The 19,850-nt window shown below is 41.6% G+C and overlaps 1 protein-coding gene and 1 long non-coding RNA gene across 2 annotated transcripts in view; one reads left to right on the plus strand and one right to left on the minus strand.

Moving 5' to 3' along the window:
* GABRR1 (gamma-aminobutyric acid type A receptor subunit rho1) overlaps positions 1-1,712 on the minus strand; it is a 30,682-nt gene extending 28,970 nt beyond the window's left edge. Inside the window, exon 1 of the mRNA XM_063150644.1 lies at positions 1,591-1,712. Within this exon, the coding sequence (XP_063006714.1) occupies positions 1,591-1,712 (122 nt within the window). The remainder of the gene's footprint in view (positions 1-1,590) is intronic.
* Positions 1,713-2,831: 1,119 nt separating this feature from the next.
* Positions 2,832-12,752, plus strand: LOC134416653 (uncharacterized). The gene is made up of 3 exons (XR_010027311.1): positions 2,832-2,877; positions 3,551-3,688; positions 12,616-12,752. It is a non-coding gene; the product is annotated as an uncharacterized LOC134416653 (long non-coding RNA).
* Positions 12,753-19,850: the final 7,098 nt, after the last annotated feature.

The raw sequence follows: 19,850 nt of genomic DNA on the forward strand, positions 1-19,850 counted from the left end.
TTCCGATGGGCTAATCCTGGAAAAATTACACATCATATACAACGTATAGGGGAAGGGGCAGCTCCTGAATTGACTGAATAGGTATTTCTTTTCCATTTTCACCCCTTTTTTAACATTTTTCTGCTTTGATTTGTTATATTGTCAGTTCATTGCACTGACACTCTTAAGCATTTAGTGCAGTATAGAGCTTTCCCTAAAGATGATAAGCAAGAAAATGGCTGTGTGTGCATGTTCCTCTCATCTGCATGCTTCCCAGGTCACACGGTGGCACCTTGCTTTTCACCCCCTTCATTTGCTACAGCCAACACATCACCTCTGCTGTCACTGTCATGAAACCTCCACAAAAAAAGGGATTTTATGCATGTCTTGTACCCATACTGGCTCTGGTAATGCATCCCCTGGGGGCTGGTCATGAAGAGAGCACTGCATCCATTTGCCAGCTATACCTCCATGGAGGTGGTGTCACTGCTGAAGCCACTTCCTCTGTCTGAAATGGTCCATGGATGCCCAGGTACTGATCAGGACACTGCAGTCACTCTGGAAGGTGCCCCTCACCTGCTACAAGGGACTGTAGGAAAATAAGCACTTTCCATCCCTTCCACCTTTCAGCTGTTTTTTCTGAAGGCTAATAGGAGTTGTTTGAATTTCTCAGGACTGTGACATTCCTGCATTTCCATGCCTATACACTTTACAGTATGGATGATACAGAGTCTTTAGAGAACAGCACTACAGTAAAGCAGAGACAACACAGGTTCAGTCTGTCACAAGCAACAGTATTTAAACAAAATTAAATGTGTCAGCTATATTCTTACATAAAAAAAGAAAAAGTCTTTTTTTCCTCCAGGTGTAACTTGTTTTGTGCCTGAGCATAAAAATCCTCACACAAAGTTCCAACTATTTCCCAAATAGAATATAAATAATCAGAACTCAGTTGTAGCAAAAACCCTTCCTCAACTCAAATACTCCTAAAATGGCTGTCTACAAGATAGTGAGAGCAAAATATCACATTGTCTTTTTGTAAGAGAGAAAGAGAGAGTGAGAGAAAGAATAGACAATGTTTTAGATAATTTTAGCATATTAATACAATATACTGAATGTTCTTTCTGTCTCTTCTGATAACCGTGATAACCAACCATTGCCTTGCTGAGACTTTATTTTTTCCTTTTAAAAGGTCTATAAAACAAATAACATGGGAACAAAAAACCAAATTCTGAATGTTTTAATCTGAAATCTCAAGTCCATCTAATCTTTAGTGAATGCAACAATTCTCATGGACCTAAATTTCATTTTCACTTTCATGTAAATATTCTATCACATTTAACTACCATTAATATAAATGCCTTTTTTTTTGTACCATTTCAAACTTTGAGACACTTCAGAAACCTATTTTTTTAAAGAAACAATGATTTTGACAGTATAAAATGCATTAAAACTTACTCATTGGCAAAAGAAACGACAGAAAATATTTTTGTCTGAGAGATCACAGTCCACAAATACAAGCTCAAATTATCTCTTAGTCATTTTATCATCACCCAAAACATTACATTTATCCAAACTGTAGCTGCTTGAATATAAAAACATGAGACTCACCTGCCTTTTTTGTATACCTCATGTATTTCTTTTCCTTGTCGGTGGGTTCTGCATTCAGTGGATAAAATCCATCCCCACAGCAGGAGGAAGATGCTAAAATGCATTTTATGGACAGTCAACATGTTACCTGAAGGTCTAGTATCCAGAAATAGTCCATACAAGAAAAAGAAAATCTAAATGTAGATCCTGTTTCTCTTTTTAAGACATTATCGGTCTGATCGTTATTGGAAGGATGTTTACTCATACAAAAAATCATCCTGCAGTATTTAATCTGGACAGTGGGGAAAGCAATTTCCACTAAACCTATAAATCCTTCTACGTCAGATGGCAGGGATTTTCTAGCACTGTTGAATTCACGTATTCTCAGACAACAATTATTTTTAGTCCAAACAGGCTATTTTATTAATTGGTTTAAATTGAACCCTGTTCAAATACCTGTGGCACATATGCATATATATTTCTGCCTTGTTAAGTGAAGTAGTGCATTTGTTCAGCTAGATGTCATTGGTAATTCTTTAATCACAAAACTTATCTGTGTAGCAGTAATGTTTGTTACAAGCATTGCAATAAATTGAAAAGTATTAATAAAGATATATCAGTTTTCAGAGAAAAAAAATTTTATTTAGCTCTCCGAGCAGCATTTGATCCTGTGTGTTCTACATTACTTTAGCATCCAGTGGTGCTGTGGCCAGAGTGGTCGGTGCTTTCACGACTTGTGCTCAGCTGAGCACCATGTCTGGAAAGCATCCAGTGCTCAGAGGAACAGGGAAGGACAGAATGGGAGAGATGCCTCTGCCCTCTGCACAGGGATGTTGGAGCCATCCTGCTGAAATCGAGCAGCAAACACCCACCAGAGCTGCAGGAGAACTTGGGGGCCTGGTGTGTCAGGTCTCATGTGGCTGGCAAGATCCTCATTTGTGGTAAAGGAAATAAAATGGTGTGGGCAGAAACAGGACAGTCGAGCCAGCCCCACTGCCCATCAGTTTGGAGCTCACACCCTCCCTGCACAACCCCCAGCTCCATGTTCACTCTCCTTCTCCTCTGTGCCCCTCCCCAAGGCTTCACAGCTTTGGTTCTTACTTGTGCTTTTCATGGAGAATTCACCTGTGTCCTGCCGACACTTCCAGCCTTGTCCTACCCCTTTGCTGACAGGGCTCTTCTTCCTCTGCCTGTTACCTGCTATGGATTTCTATTTCAGAGCAGTTTGTCAGGTCACCCGTCTCTTTCTACAAACGCTGGGGAGCAGATCTCTACCTGGCCTAAGCTGCTGTGGCTTTACTGACTTTGGTGAGCATTTACACTGCCTTGGGATCCATGGGAACAACACTCTGAAAGGCACTAACAGTGCATTCAAACAACAAAGATTCAATTTCATGATTGGCAGGGGATAAAACATTTTCTACACAAATTCGTGCAGGCTTCAAGAGATGGGCAATCAGTCATCAGCAGTTTGTTGTGATGATTGATCAATGCTACTGTTCAAAGAAGTTGTACCCATTTAACTTTGAAAATCACCTGCATTCCATTTACACTGATTCACTATCCTTCTCAAGGAGAATGAAAAGCATCTTAATAGCTGTTATTTTCACTGGTGGGGATGTTAGATATACTCTTCTCAGTCTCAATAACCTATGTAAATGTATTTTTGATTTATATGTGTTTAAAAAGTACTAATCCCTTTCTTATGCAGAGAAGCAGTGGGGATTGACAAGCAATGGATAGCTATGAATTCACTTCGCTGCTCTAAAACAGCTGGAGGTCCCTTGGTACACAAGAGAGGAGAGAAACAATTATTCTCTTACTAACAGATGAAATTGCCAAAGGAATATATCAAGAAGGCCAAAAAAAAAGTGTTTAATTTCCCCTTTTTGGGTTGTTGTTCATAGAAAAGTTCCAATATGAGCTATTCGTAAAAAAAAATCTGGAACAAATAATCAGACAACTTCTAAATTCCTTAAAGAAAATGTCAGGATGAAGAATAGATGTGGGCTCCTGAAGAATAAACATGTGGAAGAAACCTCTTTCCCTGAGGACAACAGGCTTCAGAGCTGGGGGAGAAGCAGCAGATTTAGAGAAGCTTTCAAGACCACCTCACAAGGTACTCCACAAGCAAGACAGAGAAGCATGGTCTTGCTGAAATGTCTGTAGGACTGATGCAAAACGTTTGCAAGCTTTAGTTCAGTTTATCTTGCTGCACCTCAGAGCAGCTATCCCTGAGTGCTCCTGGCCTGCAAAGTATAACAAATGTATTTTGTAAATGACCTGCAAGGAAGCTGCAAACCACCTGGGGGGGTAACCCAGAGGGAGGGTAGGAATGGCACAGTGTGTGCCTCCAGGTGTGTAAAGTCACTTCAAACAGAAAAATACTCTGCTCCAAATGCCCATGAGATGCAGAACAAAAAGGTAACTGAGAAGGGGGAAATGAGGTAAAATGAGGTTAGATACTAGATTTGATACCAGGAATATTTTCTAACAATAGGGACAGGGAAACATTGCAGCAGATTACATGGAAAGAGTTTGCAATTGCCATCATTAGAAATGATTAAGAGAGCTGTAGTGGATCTTGTCTTAGGACCAAAGGTTAGACTACATTACTTCCCAAGGTCACCTCCAGCACTATTTCTTTCTGGTTTTCCTAGAGGAAAAATGATGGAAAGTTTCCATATCAGAATTAGAAAAAATGTAAAAATTCAAATATCCAGGAACAAGAAGAGAGATGGCCAGGTGCCTTGTATATGAAAACTAAAACAGAAAAAAATCAAACAAAAGAACTTTCAAAAAGTTTGTCCTCCAGTTTTGCTTAATATTGATCTTGAGCAGATGGACAATTAGTTTTGCCTGCTTTCTCTATTAGAGATTAAAGACATAGCACTGTTTTCATTCAGTAGGTAAATCTCTCTGGATAGCAAATACGAAAAGAATGAACATTTTGCAGAGAACAGTATTTTTAACAAGTTCATCTGTTTAGACATTTTGTGGGCTAGCTGTGAGCTGACTGCAGTCTCCTCAAATGACTTTACTATTTATCTTATCAGCTGTTAGATTTGGTGGGAATATCCCAGAGATAGGCATCAAAATATTTGCATTTTGATTTATGACTTAGTTTTATTTGATTTGGTAATCCCTTGGCATTTTTTTTGCTGACCCATCAAATGAGTGTTCACAAATATAAAATTTAGCGTGCACTCTGTTTTCCAGATACCCAACTAGTAATAAAATAAGTACTAACTTTCCACCTGCATTTGATGCTTACCAGATCTCAGAGCAAATTTTAAAATGGAAAAACCATAATACTGTTGACTTTCCTAACTTTAACACCAGTTCTATGGATAAGAGACAACCATTTGAATGTGAAATGATTGTGTCAAATCTCTCAAAGCCAGACAACAGCTGATCCAATAATAGACCAAGAAGTGGGGATGGACTGTAGCCATGAAGTCAACTGAGCAAGGTTGAGTTTTGCAGTAGGAAAGGCCAGCTATTTCCTTTTTATAGCAGAAGCCATCTTTCCTGGAATGCTTTTGTGCTTGGAACCAGACACCAGGCTTATTTGGGTTAGAGCAGGAGCTGAATACAATTGATAATCCACAACAAAAATATAAAAACATCTCAGACAGATGAAACAAATTATTCTGAGCAGGAATGGTGAAGGAAATCAGAGTTCTTGAGTAAGTAGAAATGAATAAGGTTTGAAGCTGTGTTGGAGGGCAGTCCCCAGAAACTGCCCTCACTTAGAGCAGCTTGATCTCCCCTCAGGAATGCCACCCCCAGCTCCTGCCAGCTGGTGATGCTTTCCTGGCTCCAGGATTTTATCACTTTCATCACTGTGTTCCTCAGAGGAGTTCAACAGGGTCTGGGGCTTTTGCTGAGTTACTGAGGCATAGAAATGCGGGTTTCCCAGACTGTTCAGGACTTTCATCCTGGATTTCCTGGATTTTCCTTAACAAAGCATGATAAGAAATGCCACAAAAATAAACTTTTCATTCAATTTGGCGCAACCAAATTATTATAATTTGTTAAAGGTACACTCTTTTCCATTTGATTCCAGAAGAGTAAACTATTTATCCAGTTCTATTTATAACTTATCCATCTCCAAAATGAGAACAGAAGAAGTCAGAAGAATAAATTGAGACATATTGTTTTGCCTTTGAGACAACAGTTTACTGAGATACTGAACTTGTCAGGAGCAGAAATCCAGTCTGGAGAACAGTCACACATGCCACCAGACACCACAGGAACACAGGAATACTTTCAGTGCCTTCAGGGCAAGGCACATTGCAGTGAAAGCATCTGACACAACAATAACTCCGGACAAATCACCACCCAGCCTTCTCTTATTTAACTAACTACCCAAAGCTTTACAAAGTGCAACAACACACAGCACACTCAGCGTAAACAGTCTTGGAGCTATAATCAAGCTATAGCAGACACACATGAAAGAGCATTTAGATGCATTTAAGAGCTGCATTTAAGAGCTCTTGATACAATCATGGACAGCTGTGTCACTGTATCTCTGTTGTGATTTATGTTTGTGGGAGCTGGAGGAGCACAAGAATTCCTGTGTAACAGATCGTGTGCTGCTTGGCTTCTGGAAAGTTATTTCCTCTCTGCAGCTCTGTTTCTTTCAGAAGTGATACTCTGTGCTACAGGACACAATGGTCAGAGAATAATTTTTTACTTCTTTAGTGTCTTCCTATCATGGGTGTTGTCAGACACTTTTAAAATCTGGTTTAATATGAAGTTAGTGGGGTTTCTGCATCCATTACTTGTGTCCTTTAAAAAAAAAATACTTCTATTCTTTGGGACATTCACAGGAGATCCATGCTCACTTTGTATAAGGTGAAATATGTCAGCTGGATCCCTCACATTTGTTGGGTTACAGGACCATCCAAGGAGGATGTTGGTACAGATGAGGAATAGAATTTGATCAATGTAGGGATAAGTGGCATTTCCACTGAGTTTCACTATGCTGGTGTCAGCAGAGCTGATGGCTATTCCTAGCATTCCTATCTCCCTTAGCTCTGCTCTTTGTGTGACTCAAAATCAAACTCCCCAGGAAGCTGAGAGGATGAGAGAAGTGGGAAGATAGGTATTTACACTGCAATGGTTAAAACTAAAGAAGCCCACATAGAAAGAGAAAGAAAGTGTTTCCTCTGCAGGTACAAGAGACAAATCCATCCTTTTCCAGGCTGTAGCTAGAGGTGCTATGATGGTGGAGAGCAGAGTTTTGGAGCTACTGGTCAGAATAGGGCAGAGAAAATGTCCAAACAGGAAGATTTTAGTTTTCAGTGTTAAAGATCATTATATGATCTGGCATAAGTGTGCACCAGGATGGGAATCACATCACTTTATATCACTTTTTGGCCACTTTATGGCCAAGGTTTCCACCACAAATAGGGTTGTCACGTTTGTTTTCATGCCCCTGCTCCTCTCTGGTGTCTCTTGCACCCCTTACTTATCACATCAGAGCAGGTTCATGGGCTTTTTGTGGCAAACCCTGGAACTTCTCCAAGCAGCAATGAGGACATCGGTGGACCTCAAGAAATCATAAACACTAATGAATAATTAGATTTCTGTGCAAGTTGAATGACAAGGAGGAGCAAGTGCCAATGAACCTGTGACCCCAAGCCTTCTTATCGCAGAATAAAAATCAGATAGAGACAAGGCAGAGTACATGGGCCTCTAAGCCGCTATAAATCCCTAAATGGATTGTGCACTGCATGAAAGAAAAGGGAAATAGGCCAAGCCCTCACTGAGCAGGAACCTGAATGGCTACAGCAAACAATGTGCCTGAGTGACCTGCACTGCTCAGGACTAATGCACCGAGCTGCTGCTCGGCACTGCCGAGAGGAACAGCGATCCACACCACCCCAGCAGGCACGTCTTTAGTACCACTCTCCTTTCAGCACAGCTCTTCCCTCAGGGATGTCCTTCTCCATCATGTGTCTTTGCTCCCCACATGATGTGTCTCTGTGCCCGTGGGGGCACATTGGGGTTGGCAAGTGCCTCTCCGTGGCCCTGAACTCAGGGATTATGCACGTTGCGTGCTGAGCTGTGTCCTTTTGTTTCTGCCCCTCCTGCAATTCCCCGGAGCTGCCTTAGCTGGATTAGGCGGCTTTGTGTGTTCTTCGCCACGGGGAACCTGACCTTTTGCATGGAGGTTCTGCCACTAAAACTGAAGAAAAGATACCAAAAAAGGAGTAAAAGATAGATGAGAGATAAAAAGACTCTTTTAGAAGTATACTTTGCTGCTAGCAGTTTAACAGGGTTGAATTAAATATTGAAACTACATACATGCCTAGTGCAGCCTGGTGCAAAGGATTTTTTCCTGCTACTAGCAGATATACTAGGGGAGGCAGACTTGGGTTCCCCTGATGCTCCCCAGTATGTCCTAATCCCCACAGTACACAGCACTCATTTGTTAGGAGGGACTGCTCCCTTAAAGGAAATTCTGTTGGAAGATTCAGAACTAAAAGATTTGAAAGCATGGGTCAAAGACTGGATTGAAGTTATACGCTGGACATTGTAGACAGGTGTAGTGGGATAGAATATAAGAAAATAAAGATAGTGTAGAAAGTAATCTTACCCCTAAGGAGTTGCAGCTGGGCCAATTATCAAAATTAGGAACAGACCTGACTTTACCAGGCCACAGCTGTAACCAATGAGAAGAAGAGTGCTATAAAAGAGTGGGGTGGCTGGGTGAGGTGGGAATTAGTTGGTGGTTTTGTGGCAAGTGAAGAGTCAGTGCTCTGAGGAACTGCCCATGAGAAACACCAAGAAGGTATGAAAGTTTTGCAATAAGGAGACAACAGTATGGAACCCCTGCAATAAGATGATAGCAGACAGGGACTACTTTCACTTCAGCTACAAGATTCTGGTCCTTAGTCTCTCTGTCTAGTCCATGCCATTCTGGTTTTTTTTTTTTTTTTTGCAATAAGTACATTTCTTAAAATACAACCCTAGCTTCAAAAGGGTTTCCCAGTCTCCTCTACTGTTCTCACAGTTCATCTGCAGCACCTCACGGGGAATTTCATCATTAACATGCTAAGGGCCTCTGCCTATTGACAAAGAAATTGTTCCAAATGTTTTTCAAAAAACAGCAACAAAATGAAAGAAAAAGGAAAGGTGATGAGTCTGAAATTCTTACACACAAACAATAAGACTCCAGCAGGGCCATCTCTTGGCAAAAGCTGACGTGGGTATGAGTAACATCTGCAGGACTGTCAATAGCAATTCAGCAAAGGCAGTAGTGCTTAATAGGAGAGTTGTCCTGCCAATATTCAGAGGGGATTAAAGGAACAACTGGACTAATTACAGCCCTCAGCCTGACAAAATATTGGAAAGGCTGCTATGGCACTCAATAAATGAAGAGTTAGTGAGTAATTTGATTAATGTCAACTAGCATGGCTTTAAAGAAAAATAGATCTTTCCAAGTTAATCCTTTTTTGATTAATTTAAAATGTGTTTGCCAGAGGAAATGGAGCTGTGTGATGTGCTTCTGTAAGGCGTTTAATGTTGCACCACATGGCATTTTTTTAAGGAACTGCTACAATACAGTACCAAGATAAAATAAGGAAAATATTAAAATATTTTAAAACTGGATAACCTCCTCCATATTGAATATGACTGCAAATGGCAAGTCTTCATCAAGTAATGCAATTATCTCCCCAAGAGGCTGGTTCTTTATCCTATGATGTTCTTGACAAAAAGCAGGAATAAAACACAAACTTACTTCCTGAATAAGCATGCAATGGCATGAAGCAGATCACAAAAGCTGAAGGATCACTGACAAAAGAGTAAATGAGGTGCAGTGCAAAGGACCAAAACATGCCAAAACTAACCTGACAGGTGTTGCAAAAGCAGAGCAAAAAATCAAGGAGGAAGACACAACTTTGAGGGGAAGATATGTGGGACATGGCATGGATGCTTTAAAAACTCTCCACCAACGTGAAAGCCATCAAAAGGCATGGCGTGCCATCTGGTGGAGGGACATGCAACAAAGCTTGCCCAATTGATCCCCATTCAAATCGCAAGATTTCGTTTCCCTTTCCTTTTCCTTTTGGGAAGGGAAACGAAATCTCGCGAAACAGAAAATAAAGACTTTACAAACACTCTGGAAAGGAGGTATGATCAAATCAAATGCAATTGAAAAAAAAAAAAAAAAAACAGAAAATTGGGAAAATTAGTGACTACAAGAAATTGGTCTGAGAGAAAATGAGGTGCAGTGCAAAAAAATCTTTGCCAAAGTGAAAGCCATCAAAAGGCATGGCATGCCATCAAGTTCAGGGACATGGACTAAAGCTTGCCCAATTCATCCCTATTGAAATCACAAGATGTTATTTCCTTTCAGGCAGGGAAACGAAATCTTGAGAAACAGAAAAGAAAGCCTTACAAACACTCTGGAAAGGAGACAGGATCAAATAAAATGCAATTGAAAAAAACCACAAAAAACTCAGAAAACCAGGAGATTTAGTGACTACAAGAAAGTGGCCTGGGAGAAAATTAGGTGCAGTGCTGTCCTGATTGAGGGCAAATTTGGGAGAAAGCCTCCAAAGGGGGCCCCTGTGAGAGCAAACCCACACGGCCACTCCCCCCAACCAGTTTGGGAAGGATTCCTCAGAGAGAAGTGGAAAGAACCTGTTTATTTAACAGGCAAAACACCCCCCAGCACACAAAATGAACAATACTGGATGACAACACTCTGTCACTGCTCTGAAAAAGATGACACATTCAGAAAGTCTCTCGTGGGAGTGGTCACACTGTTATCAGTCCCTCTGGCACTGGGGATAGCTGCTGCAGGCCACAAGGTGCAAACTCTTGGTGTTTCTTTCTGCTGAATACAGAGGTAGTAAAAATGACAGATTTAAAATGGATGCCCACCCCTGCTTTTATGCAGTGTGCACACGAAGTTCTCTGCAAATGGACTACAAAGAAATGGCATTACATAGACACAGCGTTAAATCACAGTTAGTTGATGTGAATGAGTGGTTTAGGTCACCTAAAGAGTCACTATCAAAGGTATTAGCAAATTCATGTGCAATATAAATTTGCAAAAGCATGACTTAAAACTTGGTGGCAAGTTTCACTGTATTACTCATTACACGGATGAAGTACACGACGGAAAATTGTATTAGGATCAATTTGCATGGAGATCAGGGTGACAAAAGGGCAAGGGGGTAAGGGAGATCCTCCCACTGAGACACAAGGCTCAGAGTTGACCCCTCACTTTCTAAACTCCTTATGGAGCCTAGTTGTGGTTGAGTGTAAGCTTCACCTCAGACTTGGTCAACAGCCTATATCTAAAGGGTTTAACAACCCTTAATAATTGACTAACTTATCTTTGAATAATACAATAGGATTTACAATAATCACAGCAGTAGCTTAACTACAAATCAGAGATGGCAACATTCACACTACACTTGCTATAAGGTAATTACATCAATTGTGTACAAAGGTACCTGTTAAAAAATCTCCTCAAGTTTGGTGAAATACCTCAAATAATAAAACGAATTGGGGATGGGTATTATTAGTCCAGGATCCATCATCAGCTTTCAATAATGATCCTCCAATTATCTTGAGCTTGAGACTGGCAAGCTCTGAGAAGCATCCCACTCAGAGGAAGATGCTGCAGCCCAGGAAACTCAAACAGCCTCACTCAGGACGGCATTTTATAGGGTGACCAAAGGTTTGGCTGGAATCATCTGTCAATCTCCATCCTGGCTGTAAACTATCCAAGATTGTAATTACTGAACTTTCCTCAGTAACTATAATATTGTTCCACTTGGGCTATGATTCAGACAGGAAAATGTTCCAAGGCTATCTATTAGAAAACAAAAGTTTCTAAGGTAACAGAAGTTCCTGGGAACAGACAATGCTTCTGATCGGCTCAAGGGGAGTTTAAGTGCCCAAGAGTCATTAATCAAGACGGAGGCCTAATGAGAATTCCTAAGGTCACAGAGCAGCCTGGACAGGAAGAGGGATGCACCACTACAGCTGAGATATATTATTTCAGATATAGGAAGAAAACTTGCAATTTTCTACTCCAAATCAAAGCCCAAGTCTTAGTCTTTTGCATTGCTAGGTTTAAAGTAAAATGAAGCTGGTAAGCACAATGAGTCTTTTGCAGGCAGTTCAGGTCAAGGTATTTCAGGGTTTTTTGTGGGTTTTTTTTTGAGGTGAGGGGTTGGATGTGGGATTTCAGTAGGAGCCATCATCACCAAAAGCCCAGACTGTTGCTGTCCATTTGGGGGGGATCCCCGGGGGTCCCCCTAAGCTGTGTGTTTGCAAGCAGCCAAAGAAACTCCACACAGCCTCTGAGGGTGCTGATTAGGTGAGGGTTTATTAGGGGTGGCACCTCTGGGAGCAGCATGGTGTCTGAGGGAGAAGGGGGAAGGGGAAGGGAGGGGGAGAAAGGGAGAACCCAGGGAGGAAAAGGGCCAAGAGGGAATCTTGTGTCCCTGGCACAGCTTTACAGGGACATTCAAAGTGGGTGCAGAATCAGATTTGGAATAAACCGTACATTTTTGAGAGGTGAGACAGAGCATACCATTTAAATAAAATGTAACACCACAGCAGACCACAAGTGAGGGAGGCCATAAATATGGTTTTGCAACTGGTTACCACATTTAAGAGGGATACATAAAAATTGGAGAGTGTAACTACAAGTAAAATCAAAGATCAAAAATCAGAATTATATAATAAAGTGGGATTTTTTAACTAAATAAAGGGAAAACTGATGATTTTCAAAAACCATAATGAAGGAAAATCAATGATAACTGCTAGGAAAATTTCAGGGTAGACATCGGGAAAAACCTTCTCAGGGTTAAGATGTTCCTGGGAGAAATTGCCAAGTTTTCATTACTGGAGCTTATTAAAACCAAGACAAATGTCTATCAGGAATGACTTAGACATAGGTTCTAGGAAGATAGAAATACAACAAATACATCCTTTGTCTATAATATTTCAGTATCCAAATTGTTTCTTGTTTATAAGAAATCTATTTTATTTCGATGTTTCTTATGACAGGAACCCCATGAAGTTCAAAAAAGAGAATTGCAAAGTCCTGTACCAGGGGAAGAACAACCCCAGGCACCAGACCATTAAGATTAGCTCAGCTGGTGAGAGCATGGTGCTGATAACACCAATTGTGGGTTTACTACCTGGATGGGCCATTCACTTATGAGCTGGGCTCGATGATCCTGTGGATCCCTTCCAACTCAAAACCTTCTGTGATTCTGTAACAAGAAGCAGCTGTACCTACTGGAGCCACCCAGCTGGGAAGCACCTCTGGATAAAATGACCTCAGAGTCCTGGTGGACATGAGGCTCATCATGAGCCAGCAATGTGTACATGCCACAAAGGTGACTACTGTTATCCTGAGCTAGGATGCAGGAATGCTGCTGTGGGCAGGGGCAGTAATCCTTCCCCTCTGCTCAGCACTGGTGGTGCCACACTTGGAGGAATAGGTGTCAATGCTGGGTCCCTTCTTAGCTTCCACTAGGAGCCAATGAGTTTCATAATCCTTTCTATGAAGAGGAAAGCTTGAAAAGTTATCCTTAAGAAAATCAAGTCTCAGGACATTCTGGGAGTGAGAGTGTATGGAATGGAGACGGGAACAAATACAAGGCTTTTATTTTATGGCTGGGCTCCTATGGCTCAGGCACCTTTTGTAATGGATGCTGTGTCAGAAGAAAGGGTTTAGTATGATAGGGTGGGTCTCAGAATACAACTTGGGCTCAAAGAACAGGTTCTTTTCACTTTCTGACAGCTGTGGATTTAGAAATAGTTAGGAAGCAGAGTGTATCCCCAAGTGAACAGTACTGCTAAGAGCAATAGACTTGGAATTTGGATTGGTAGCCTCATGTATAAACCTTCACCTTTTCAAAATAAAGAAATCTTATCTCTAATCTAGCAAAATAACCATATGCTTGGCTAAATTCAATTTACAACCCAACTGATATCTGAGCAGGATTCCTTTTTTCAGCCCAAATTATTTTTAGAAGTAAGTCACTGGTGAGTTTCCACATATTAGTTACTGCTGCCTCTGAAGCTATGGTTTGCTTATTTAGCAGGAGTTCAGAGATTGTCAGTGCAGCTCAGAAGTGAAGTGTGAGCTGTATCAATTTCAATGGAGCCACTGGCAGGGAAAGGCAATCACTCTGCTGACAGGAGCTATAGACAACCTTCCTGTGCAAGGCAAGCTGCAGTGCTTTGCCTGGTTACTGCACCTTGCAGGGGACAGCTATGCAGTAATTTCCTCCTATTTTCAGGGACATTTTAGCTGACATCAATTTTATCAATGTCTGTTTTTCTTTGAAAGTTTAAGTTATATAGTTGACTTCAATGATATTTTGGAAAATACCTGGTTAGCTCTCCTGGGATTTACAGGAATGTGCTGTCTTGGTTTTGGCTGGGATAGATTTTTTTCACAGTAGTTAATATGGGGTTGTGTTTTGGATTTCTGCTGAACACGGGGTTGACAACACAGGGATGTTTTTTGCTGTTGCAGAGCAGCACTGGCAGACTGAGGAGTTTTCTGCTTCTCCTACTGCCCTGCCAGCAAGAGGCTGAGGTGTGCTAGGAGCTGGGATGGAACACAGCAGGCACAGCTGACCCCACCTGACCAAAGGGGTCCATACACATGGTGTCATGCTCAGCATTTAAAGCTGGAGGAAGAAGGAGGAAGGGGGGACATTCAGGGACATCTGTCTCCCCAAGTCACATGTGCTTTCCTGGAGATGGCTGGACACCTGCCTGTCCATGGGAAGTGATCAATTAATTCCTTGTTTTGCTTTGCTTACGTGTGTGGCTTTTGCCTTCCCTGCTAAACTGGCTTTATCTCAACTCATGAGTTTTTTCACTTTTGCTATTCTGATTCTCCCCCATCTCACTGGTAGGGTGTGAGTAAGCAGCTGCATGGGGCTGGGTGTGCTGCAAGGTTTCTCTTGGGCCTTTGTCTTTCATCTTTTTCTGTCCAAACTTTTCTAAGATCAAGGTCACAAATTAACTTTAGTGTTAGCCTAATCTTATCTATTAAATGATCCAGAGTTACACTGAGAGTAACAGTCCCCAGTCCAGATGGGCAGGAGCTATCACAATGTGATGGTTGAGCCATGCAAGCCCAAATGACAAGGAAAGAGGGGTACCTAAAACATTTTCTCTTGTATGGGTCTATTTTAATGGCTTTAGGCACCAAACCTAATTCCTATGTTAAAGTGTCATGATTTATGCAGGATTTAAAAAATTGACTGCCTTCAGAGATCTTTTGTATAAAGGTCAAATTTTTGAGGACTCAACTCTAGACCAGGGAAACCTTGGATTCCAGTCATATGGCAGCTGGACAGGGCCTGAACTCACTACATCTAGCTCTCTTGACATGTTTATTGTTGGGAGTTTAGTTCAAGCATGGCCTAAAGAAAAAGGCCATGAAGCCATACAATTGAGAGAAAAGTAAAAGGTAGTTGCAAAGCAGTTCCAAAGCAGTTCCCAGCCTGATTTCTATAAACAATTAGATTCTCTCAGGCATCATTGTATAAACAATAAGGTTCTCAGACAGTCTTCCCATAACAAGTGTAACACCCTCTCTGGGAAAAGATGGCACCCTGGGAACAGATGTGGAAGTTTTGGGAACCTTTCATATCACAGTGAGAACACTGGTTTTGTTTTGTGTAAACAATCAACGGTATTGTAAAACAAAAGGAGTGGTTAGAGTTTTCTCTGTTAGCCTATCATAAACTTGGATTTTGGAATATGCATGAAGTTCGTTAACACTGTTATTTAAACTGGCTGATCGATCAATAAACTTGAGTTCGATGCATCAAAAGATGGTCGTTCTCCCCTCACTTCAACAGTTTATGAGGGTTTTTTTGAATATGCACTACCAAGAAGGGAGTAGATAAAAAAATATAATGGCATGTAATAGCATGGACCTTGTATTCTAATTACCTATCAGCATTATTTTTTTTTTCACTTCTGAGGTGATATGTGTCTTTGGAGGACTGTAGAGTTATTCAAAAAATGACATCTGTGATGCCATCAACCCTACTCTATAGGATATTAATGGTCCTCAACCCACCCTGCATAGCTTCATGGGCAGCATAGCCAGGGCAAATTAGAAGCCAAGGGGCAGTGATGGGCATGGCACCTTATACAGAACATGGTGATACATATGATGCCCTAAGTTTTAGCTTTGGTATTTTCAGATTCTGCATTGCCTTAGTGTGTGATTCTGAACTTCATATAAAGTGTTGTCGCTGTTGACCTCATTTCAGAGAGACGAGATACTCTTTCAAGGGGTGAAAAAAGCTAAGACTTTATTTTATACATCCCTTTATACAGAGTTTTATAAACCCTCCCGTGTCTATCCCCAGTTGGTCAGTAACAAGCTGTTACCTTGTAGTAAATGGTCAGTCTTGGACAAAGTATCTACATGCAAGAAAGAGTTGTGATGTATTGTTTTCATTCTTTCGCTGAGATGGTTGGGATTGTTGAAGCAGGTGCAAGAAAACAGCCCTAATCTGTAGAATTCTTTTGCAGGGAAACAAGTTGTTTGCTGCCATTACAGGCCTCCGTTTGCGTGAAGAGCTGTTAGCTTTCTCCCTGCTATCTCCCTGAATCCTAAATCAGGATTCAGACTGCAAGGATTCAGACTGCAAGGCCTGCTGTTTGCCACCACAAAGTGCTTGTAAATTCTCTTCACAGGCTAGTTAGACAAAACAATCCTTTTCCAGATCGAGAACCAAGGACAGCCATTACAGCCTCAGGCCCAAAAAGCAGAAACAAAGGTGAATTGAGGAGAGCCAACTGAGAGGATGGGACGTCATAACCTGAGGCTGTAATTGGACAATTAACCCCAATATGTAAATGGACCAAAACTTCTAAAAGTGTGAAGACTTGTGACTGGTCGTCCATTTGTGTCTGTCTTGGGTCCATCTTGGGCAGAATCCTGGCCAGGCTCTTGTACTGCCCAAGGTGCATTCTTTAAAGGCCTTTGAATAAATACCTACTTTATTCCTTTAACTCTGTCCTGCCTCTGTTCCAGATCAGCCTCGCTGGGCATCACAATCAGAAGGCAAAAGCCAATTAGGTGACAATGAAACAAAAAATGTGCTAAAACCTAAAACAGTGCAAGGGTGAAAAGGGTGAAGAGTTAAGTTCTCACACCACAGCCCACTCCTGTCATCATGTTATATTTGCTGTCTGCCCCCAAGGAGGGTAAGACAAGAACAGTGAGCACCATGATGTACCCCAGCAGTCATCATCTGGTGACCTTCCAACCTCACACAAAGCATGAGGCCACATCTTGGCAGTTCTTTACGTTTACTTGCCCAGTGCTTTGAGTTATAATTTGGAAAACTGAAATCTAGTTCACATTCCTCTTGTGACTGATTTAACTTGTATCTTTTAATCCTCCTGTATATCCTCCCAGTCTATTGGTAAAAACATGATTCAGATTACTTGGGCAGAGAGAAGGCTTGGCCAAATGATTTCTTAATTAATTAATTCCCACAGCAAATTATTTCCTTATAAAAATTAATTTATTATTAAACATATACACCAACTTCAATACACATAAATTTTCCTCCAAGCTCATCATGTTGTATGAACACAAACACAAACATTCCAAAGAAATCTACAGTTACTAGAAGGCAAATGTAAAAAACCCCAGCATTATGGAGTAAGAAGCTACTGGGATGTACAAACAACTTCTTTAACCAAATAACTCATATTTGCTACTCTTTTCAGCAGTTATATAAACAAGCCGATAGAATTTTAAGGTATAATACATCATATTTGACAACAAAAGAAATTACTATGTAGGCATGGAAAGACTCATCACTACTCTCAGGACTGTACTAAATTATTACTTTTCTATTAATATCTGATTCCTTCACAGGAGACATGAAAATTTTAGCCATTCTTGATTAAAATGCTAAGTAAAATCTCAGAAAACAAGTTGTTATGTTATTTTTATGGTACAATTAACAACTTTGCATACTTTTGCATTTTGCCAGTTGTTACAGTCTGCACTTTTAGTCCCAAATAAATTTGCCTTAATTAATTGGAGGCTTAGTAAATACATACCCCAATTATCTGGCTAAGCATTTGACTAAACTCCATGCAGCCAAAATATGTTCTCTAGCTCTTCTCCCTCCACTCTGTTTCCCAAAAAAACCCACACTTCAGGTTTCCAGGCAAAACATCAACAAATCCCCCCTGTGGCTTTTGAGTTCCTGCTCCAGCAGCTCCAACGAGACACCATAAATCCAGCGAGGCCACTGCACCCTCACCCCACAGGAGAGGCTCAGCACTAAGACTGTATGGGGTGTGCTTTGGTCAGGCCGCACAGCGTGGGGGAGGGAAGAACTGTTTCATTGTGACTTAAAGTTGCTGTCTTCACAGGAATTAACCCAATCCAGGTCCAGATTCCAGTGTTCTAATCAATAGTTTAAAGGGAATTTCAGAGAAAATTAGATCTTCACTAGAAAGTGCTGAGGCAGAGCACAGAAAGGACTTTTATACAGGCAGCCACAAGTGAAGGAGGGAGGGAAGGAGAGAGGGAAAGAAGAAAAGAAAGGAGGAAGGAAGGAAGGAAGGAAGGAAGGAAGGAAGGAAGGAAGGAAGGAAGGAAGGAAGGAAGGAAGGAAGGAAGGAAGGAAGGAAGGAAGGAAGGAAGGAAGGAAGGAAGGAAGGAAGGAAGGAAGGAAGGAAGGAAGGAAGGAAGGAAGGAAGGAAGGAAGGAAGGAAGGAAGGAAGGAAGGAAGGAAGGAAGGAAGGAAGGAAGGAAGGAAGGAAGGAAGGAAGGAAGGAAGGAAGGAAGGAAGGAAGGAAGGAAGGAAGGAAGGAAGGAAGGAAGGAAGGAACTGTAGCCTTATATAAAAATATCAAGAGTTTACTTTAACATGGTCTTTTTACTCAGGTAAAATATTGGCACTTATTTGTCTGTACTCAAATCAAATACAAGGTTTTGTTTGCCACAGATTTATTCAGTTTAATTCTGTGAGAATTAAAGGAAAATTCTATAGATTTCTAAGCAAATTCTCCTATTATCCTTGTGATGGTTTTTTTCACAGTTATGCCCGAGAGTTTTCTGATTGCTCAAATGCAAAATATCCAGCTTCACTCTTGGAGAGCATCTTTTTCTGCCATCTTCATTTCTACTTAAACAGCTTTACTGATGTTTGTGTAAAGAGGGCAGTAAGAAAGGTTCCACTTTCATAGAACAGATTCTATTTGGTTTTGTAAATATACTTACAAAGGTATCTGGGATAAATGCCCATAACCTGGTGTTCCACACTTAAACTGCTTTCCATCAGCAAGGCCTTTTGGAACAGAGAAGCCCTGGCATCAGACAGACTCTGAGACTACGAGCAGCAGCAAAATGAACATATAAATTTTAAAATGGAAACCATGCATACAATCTTACTATTCCTTTGGGATGTAACTGCACAATGTTCTAACCCAAAAAGTGTTTATTTAGGGACCTAACTGATGCTAGAACAAAGCTGTTGCCTTGGGAAGCACAGGACAGGCACAGAGAGCTCTGTTGTGGAAAGCAGACTTCATCAACCACACTTGGCAATATCTGAGTGTTACTTGGCCACCTTTGAGTAGCAGGAGGGCCGGGGGCACCAAGAGCAACCATCCCAGCCAGGGATGTGCTCTGCAGTGTGGGAAGGGGATTTAAGGCAGTGGACTTCTTTCAGCAGTTTAACTTAGAAAACCAGCCAGCCAAAAACGAAAATAAGGGGTTAAGTAAGGTAAAATTTCAGATTTTTAAGACTACCACGTCTATAGTTATGCCAAAACGTATCCTGTTAACTAAACAGCCTGGGAGCTAGCAGACCACGGTGATGGGCACAGTTTGGTTAAAAAACAAAGGGTGCCACACACAGGAAGGCAACTGCCTTCCGAGGTAGCCTAAGGAAAACCCGTGGCTGATCACACGGGTTTGTTTTCCCTGGAGGATGAGGTGAGGAATGCCGAAGTATAGGGAGTGGACGAGGGATGAAGGCACCCGTAGGCAAGGAGAACACCCATGTCCGGATCTTTCCTCAGGAACCCAGACAAAACCCCTCAAAAGCAACTTCTCCCTCCCCTCAAGCCCAGCGCACAAGGGCGCACAAGGACGGCAGCCCAGCCGCGGGCGCGGCTCCGGGCAGCCCTCACGGCGGGGTCGGCCGCGGCTCCGGGCAGCGGGCAGGCGCCTCCTCGAGCGGCGCCCCCGCTCCTGACGGCGCTTCCGGCCGGGGGAGCCGGGA

Source organism: Melospiza melodia, chromosome 3 (genome assembly GCF_035770615.1).
Source record: "Melospiza melodia melodia isolate bMelMel2 chromosome 3, bMelMel2.pri, whole genome shotgun sequence".
Taxonomy (NCBI): Eukaryota; Metazoa; Chordata; class Aves; order Passeriformes; family Passerellidae; genus Melospiza; species Melospiza melodia.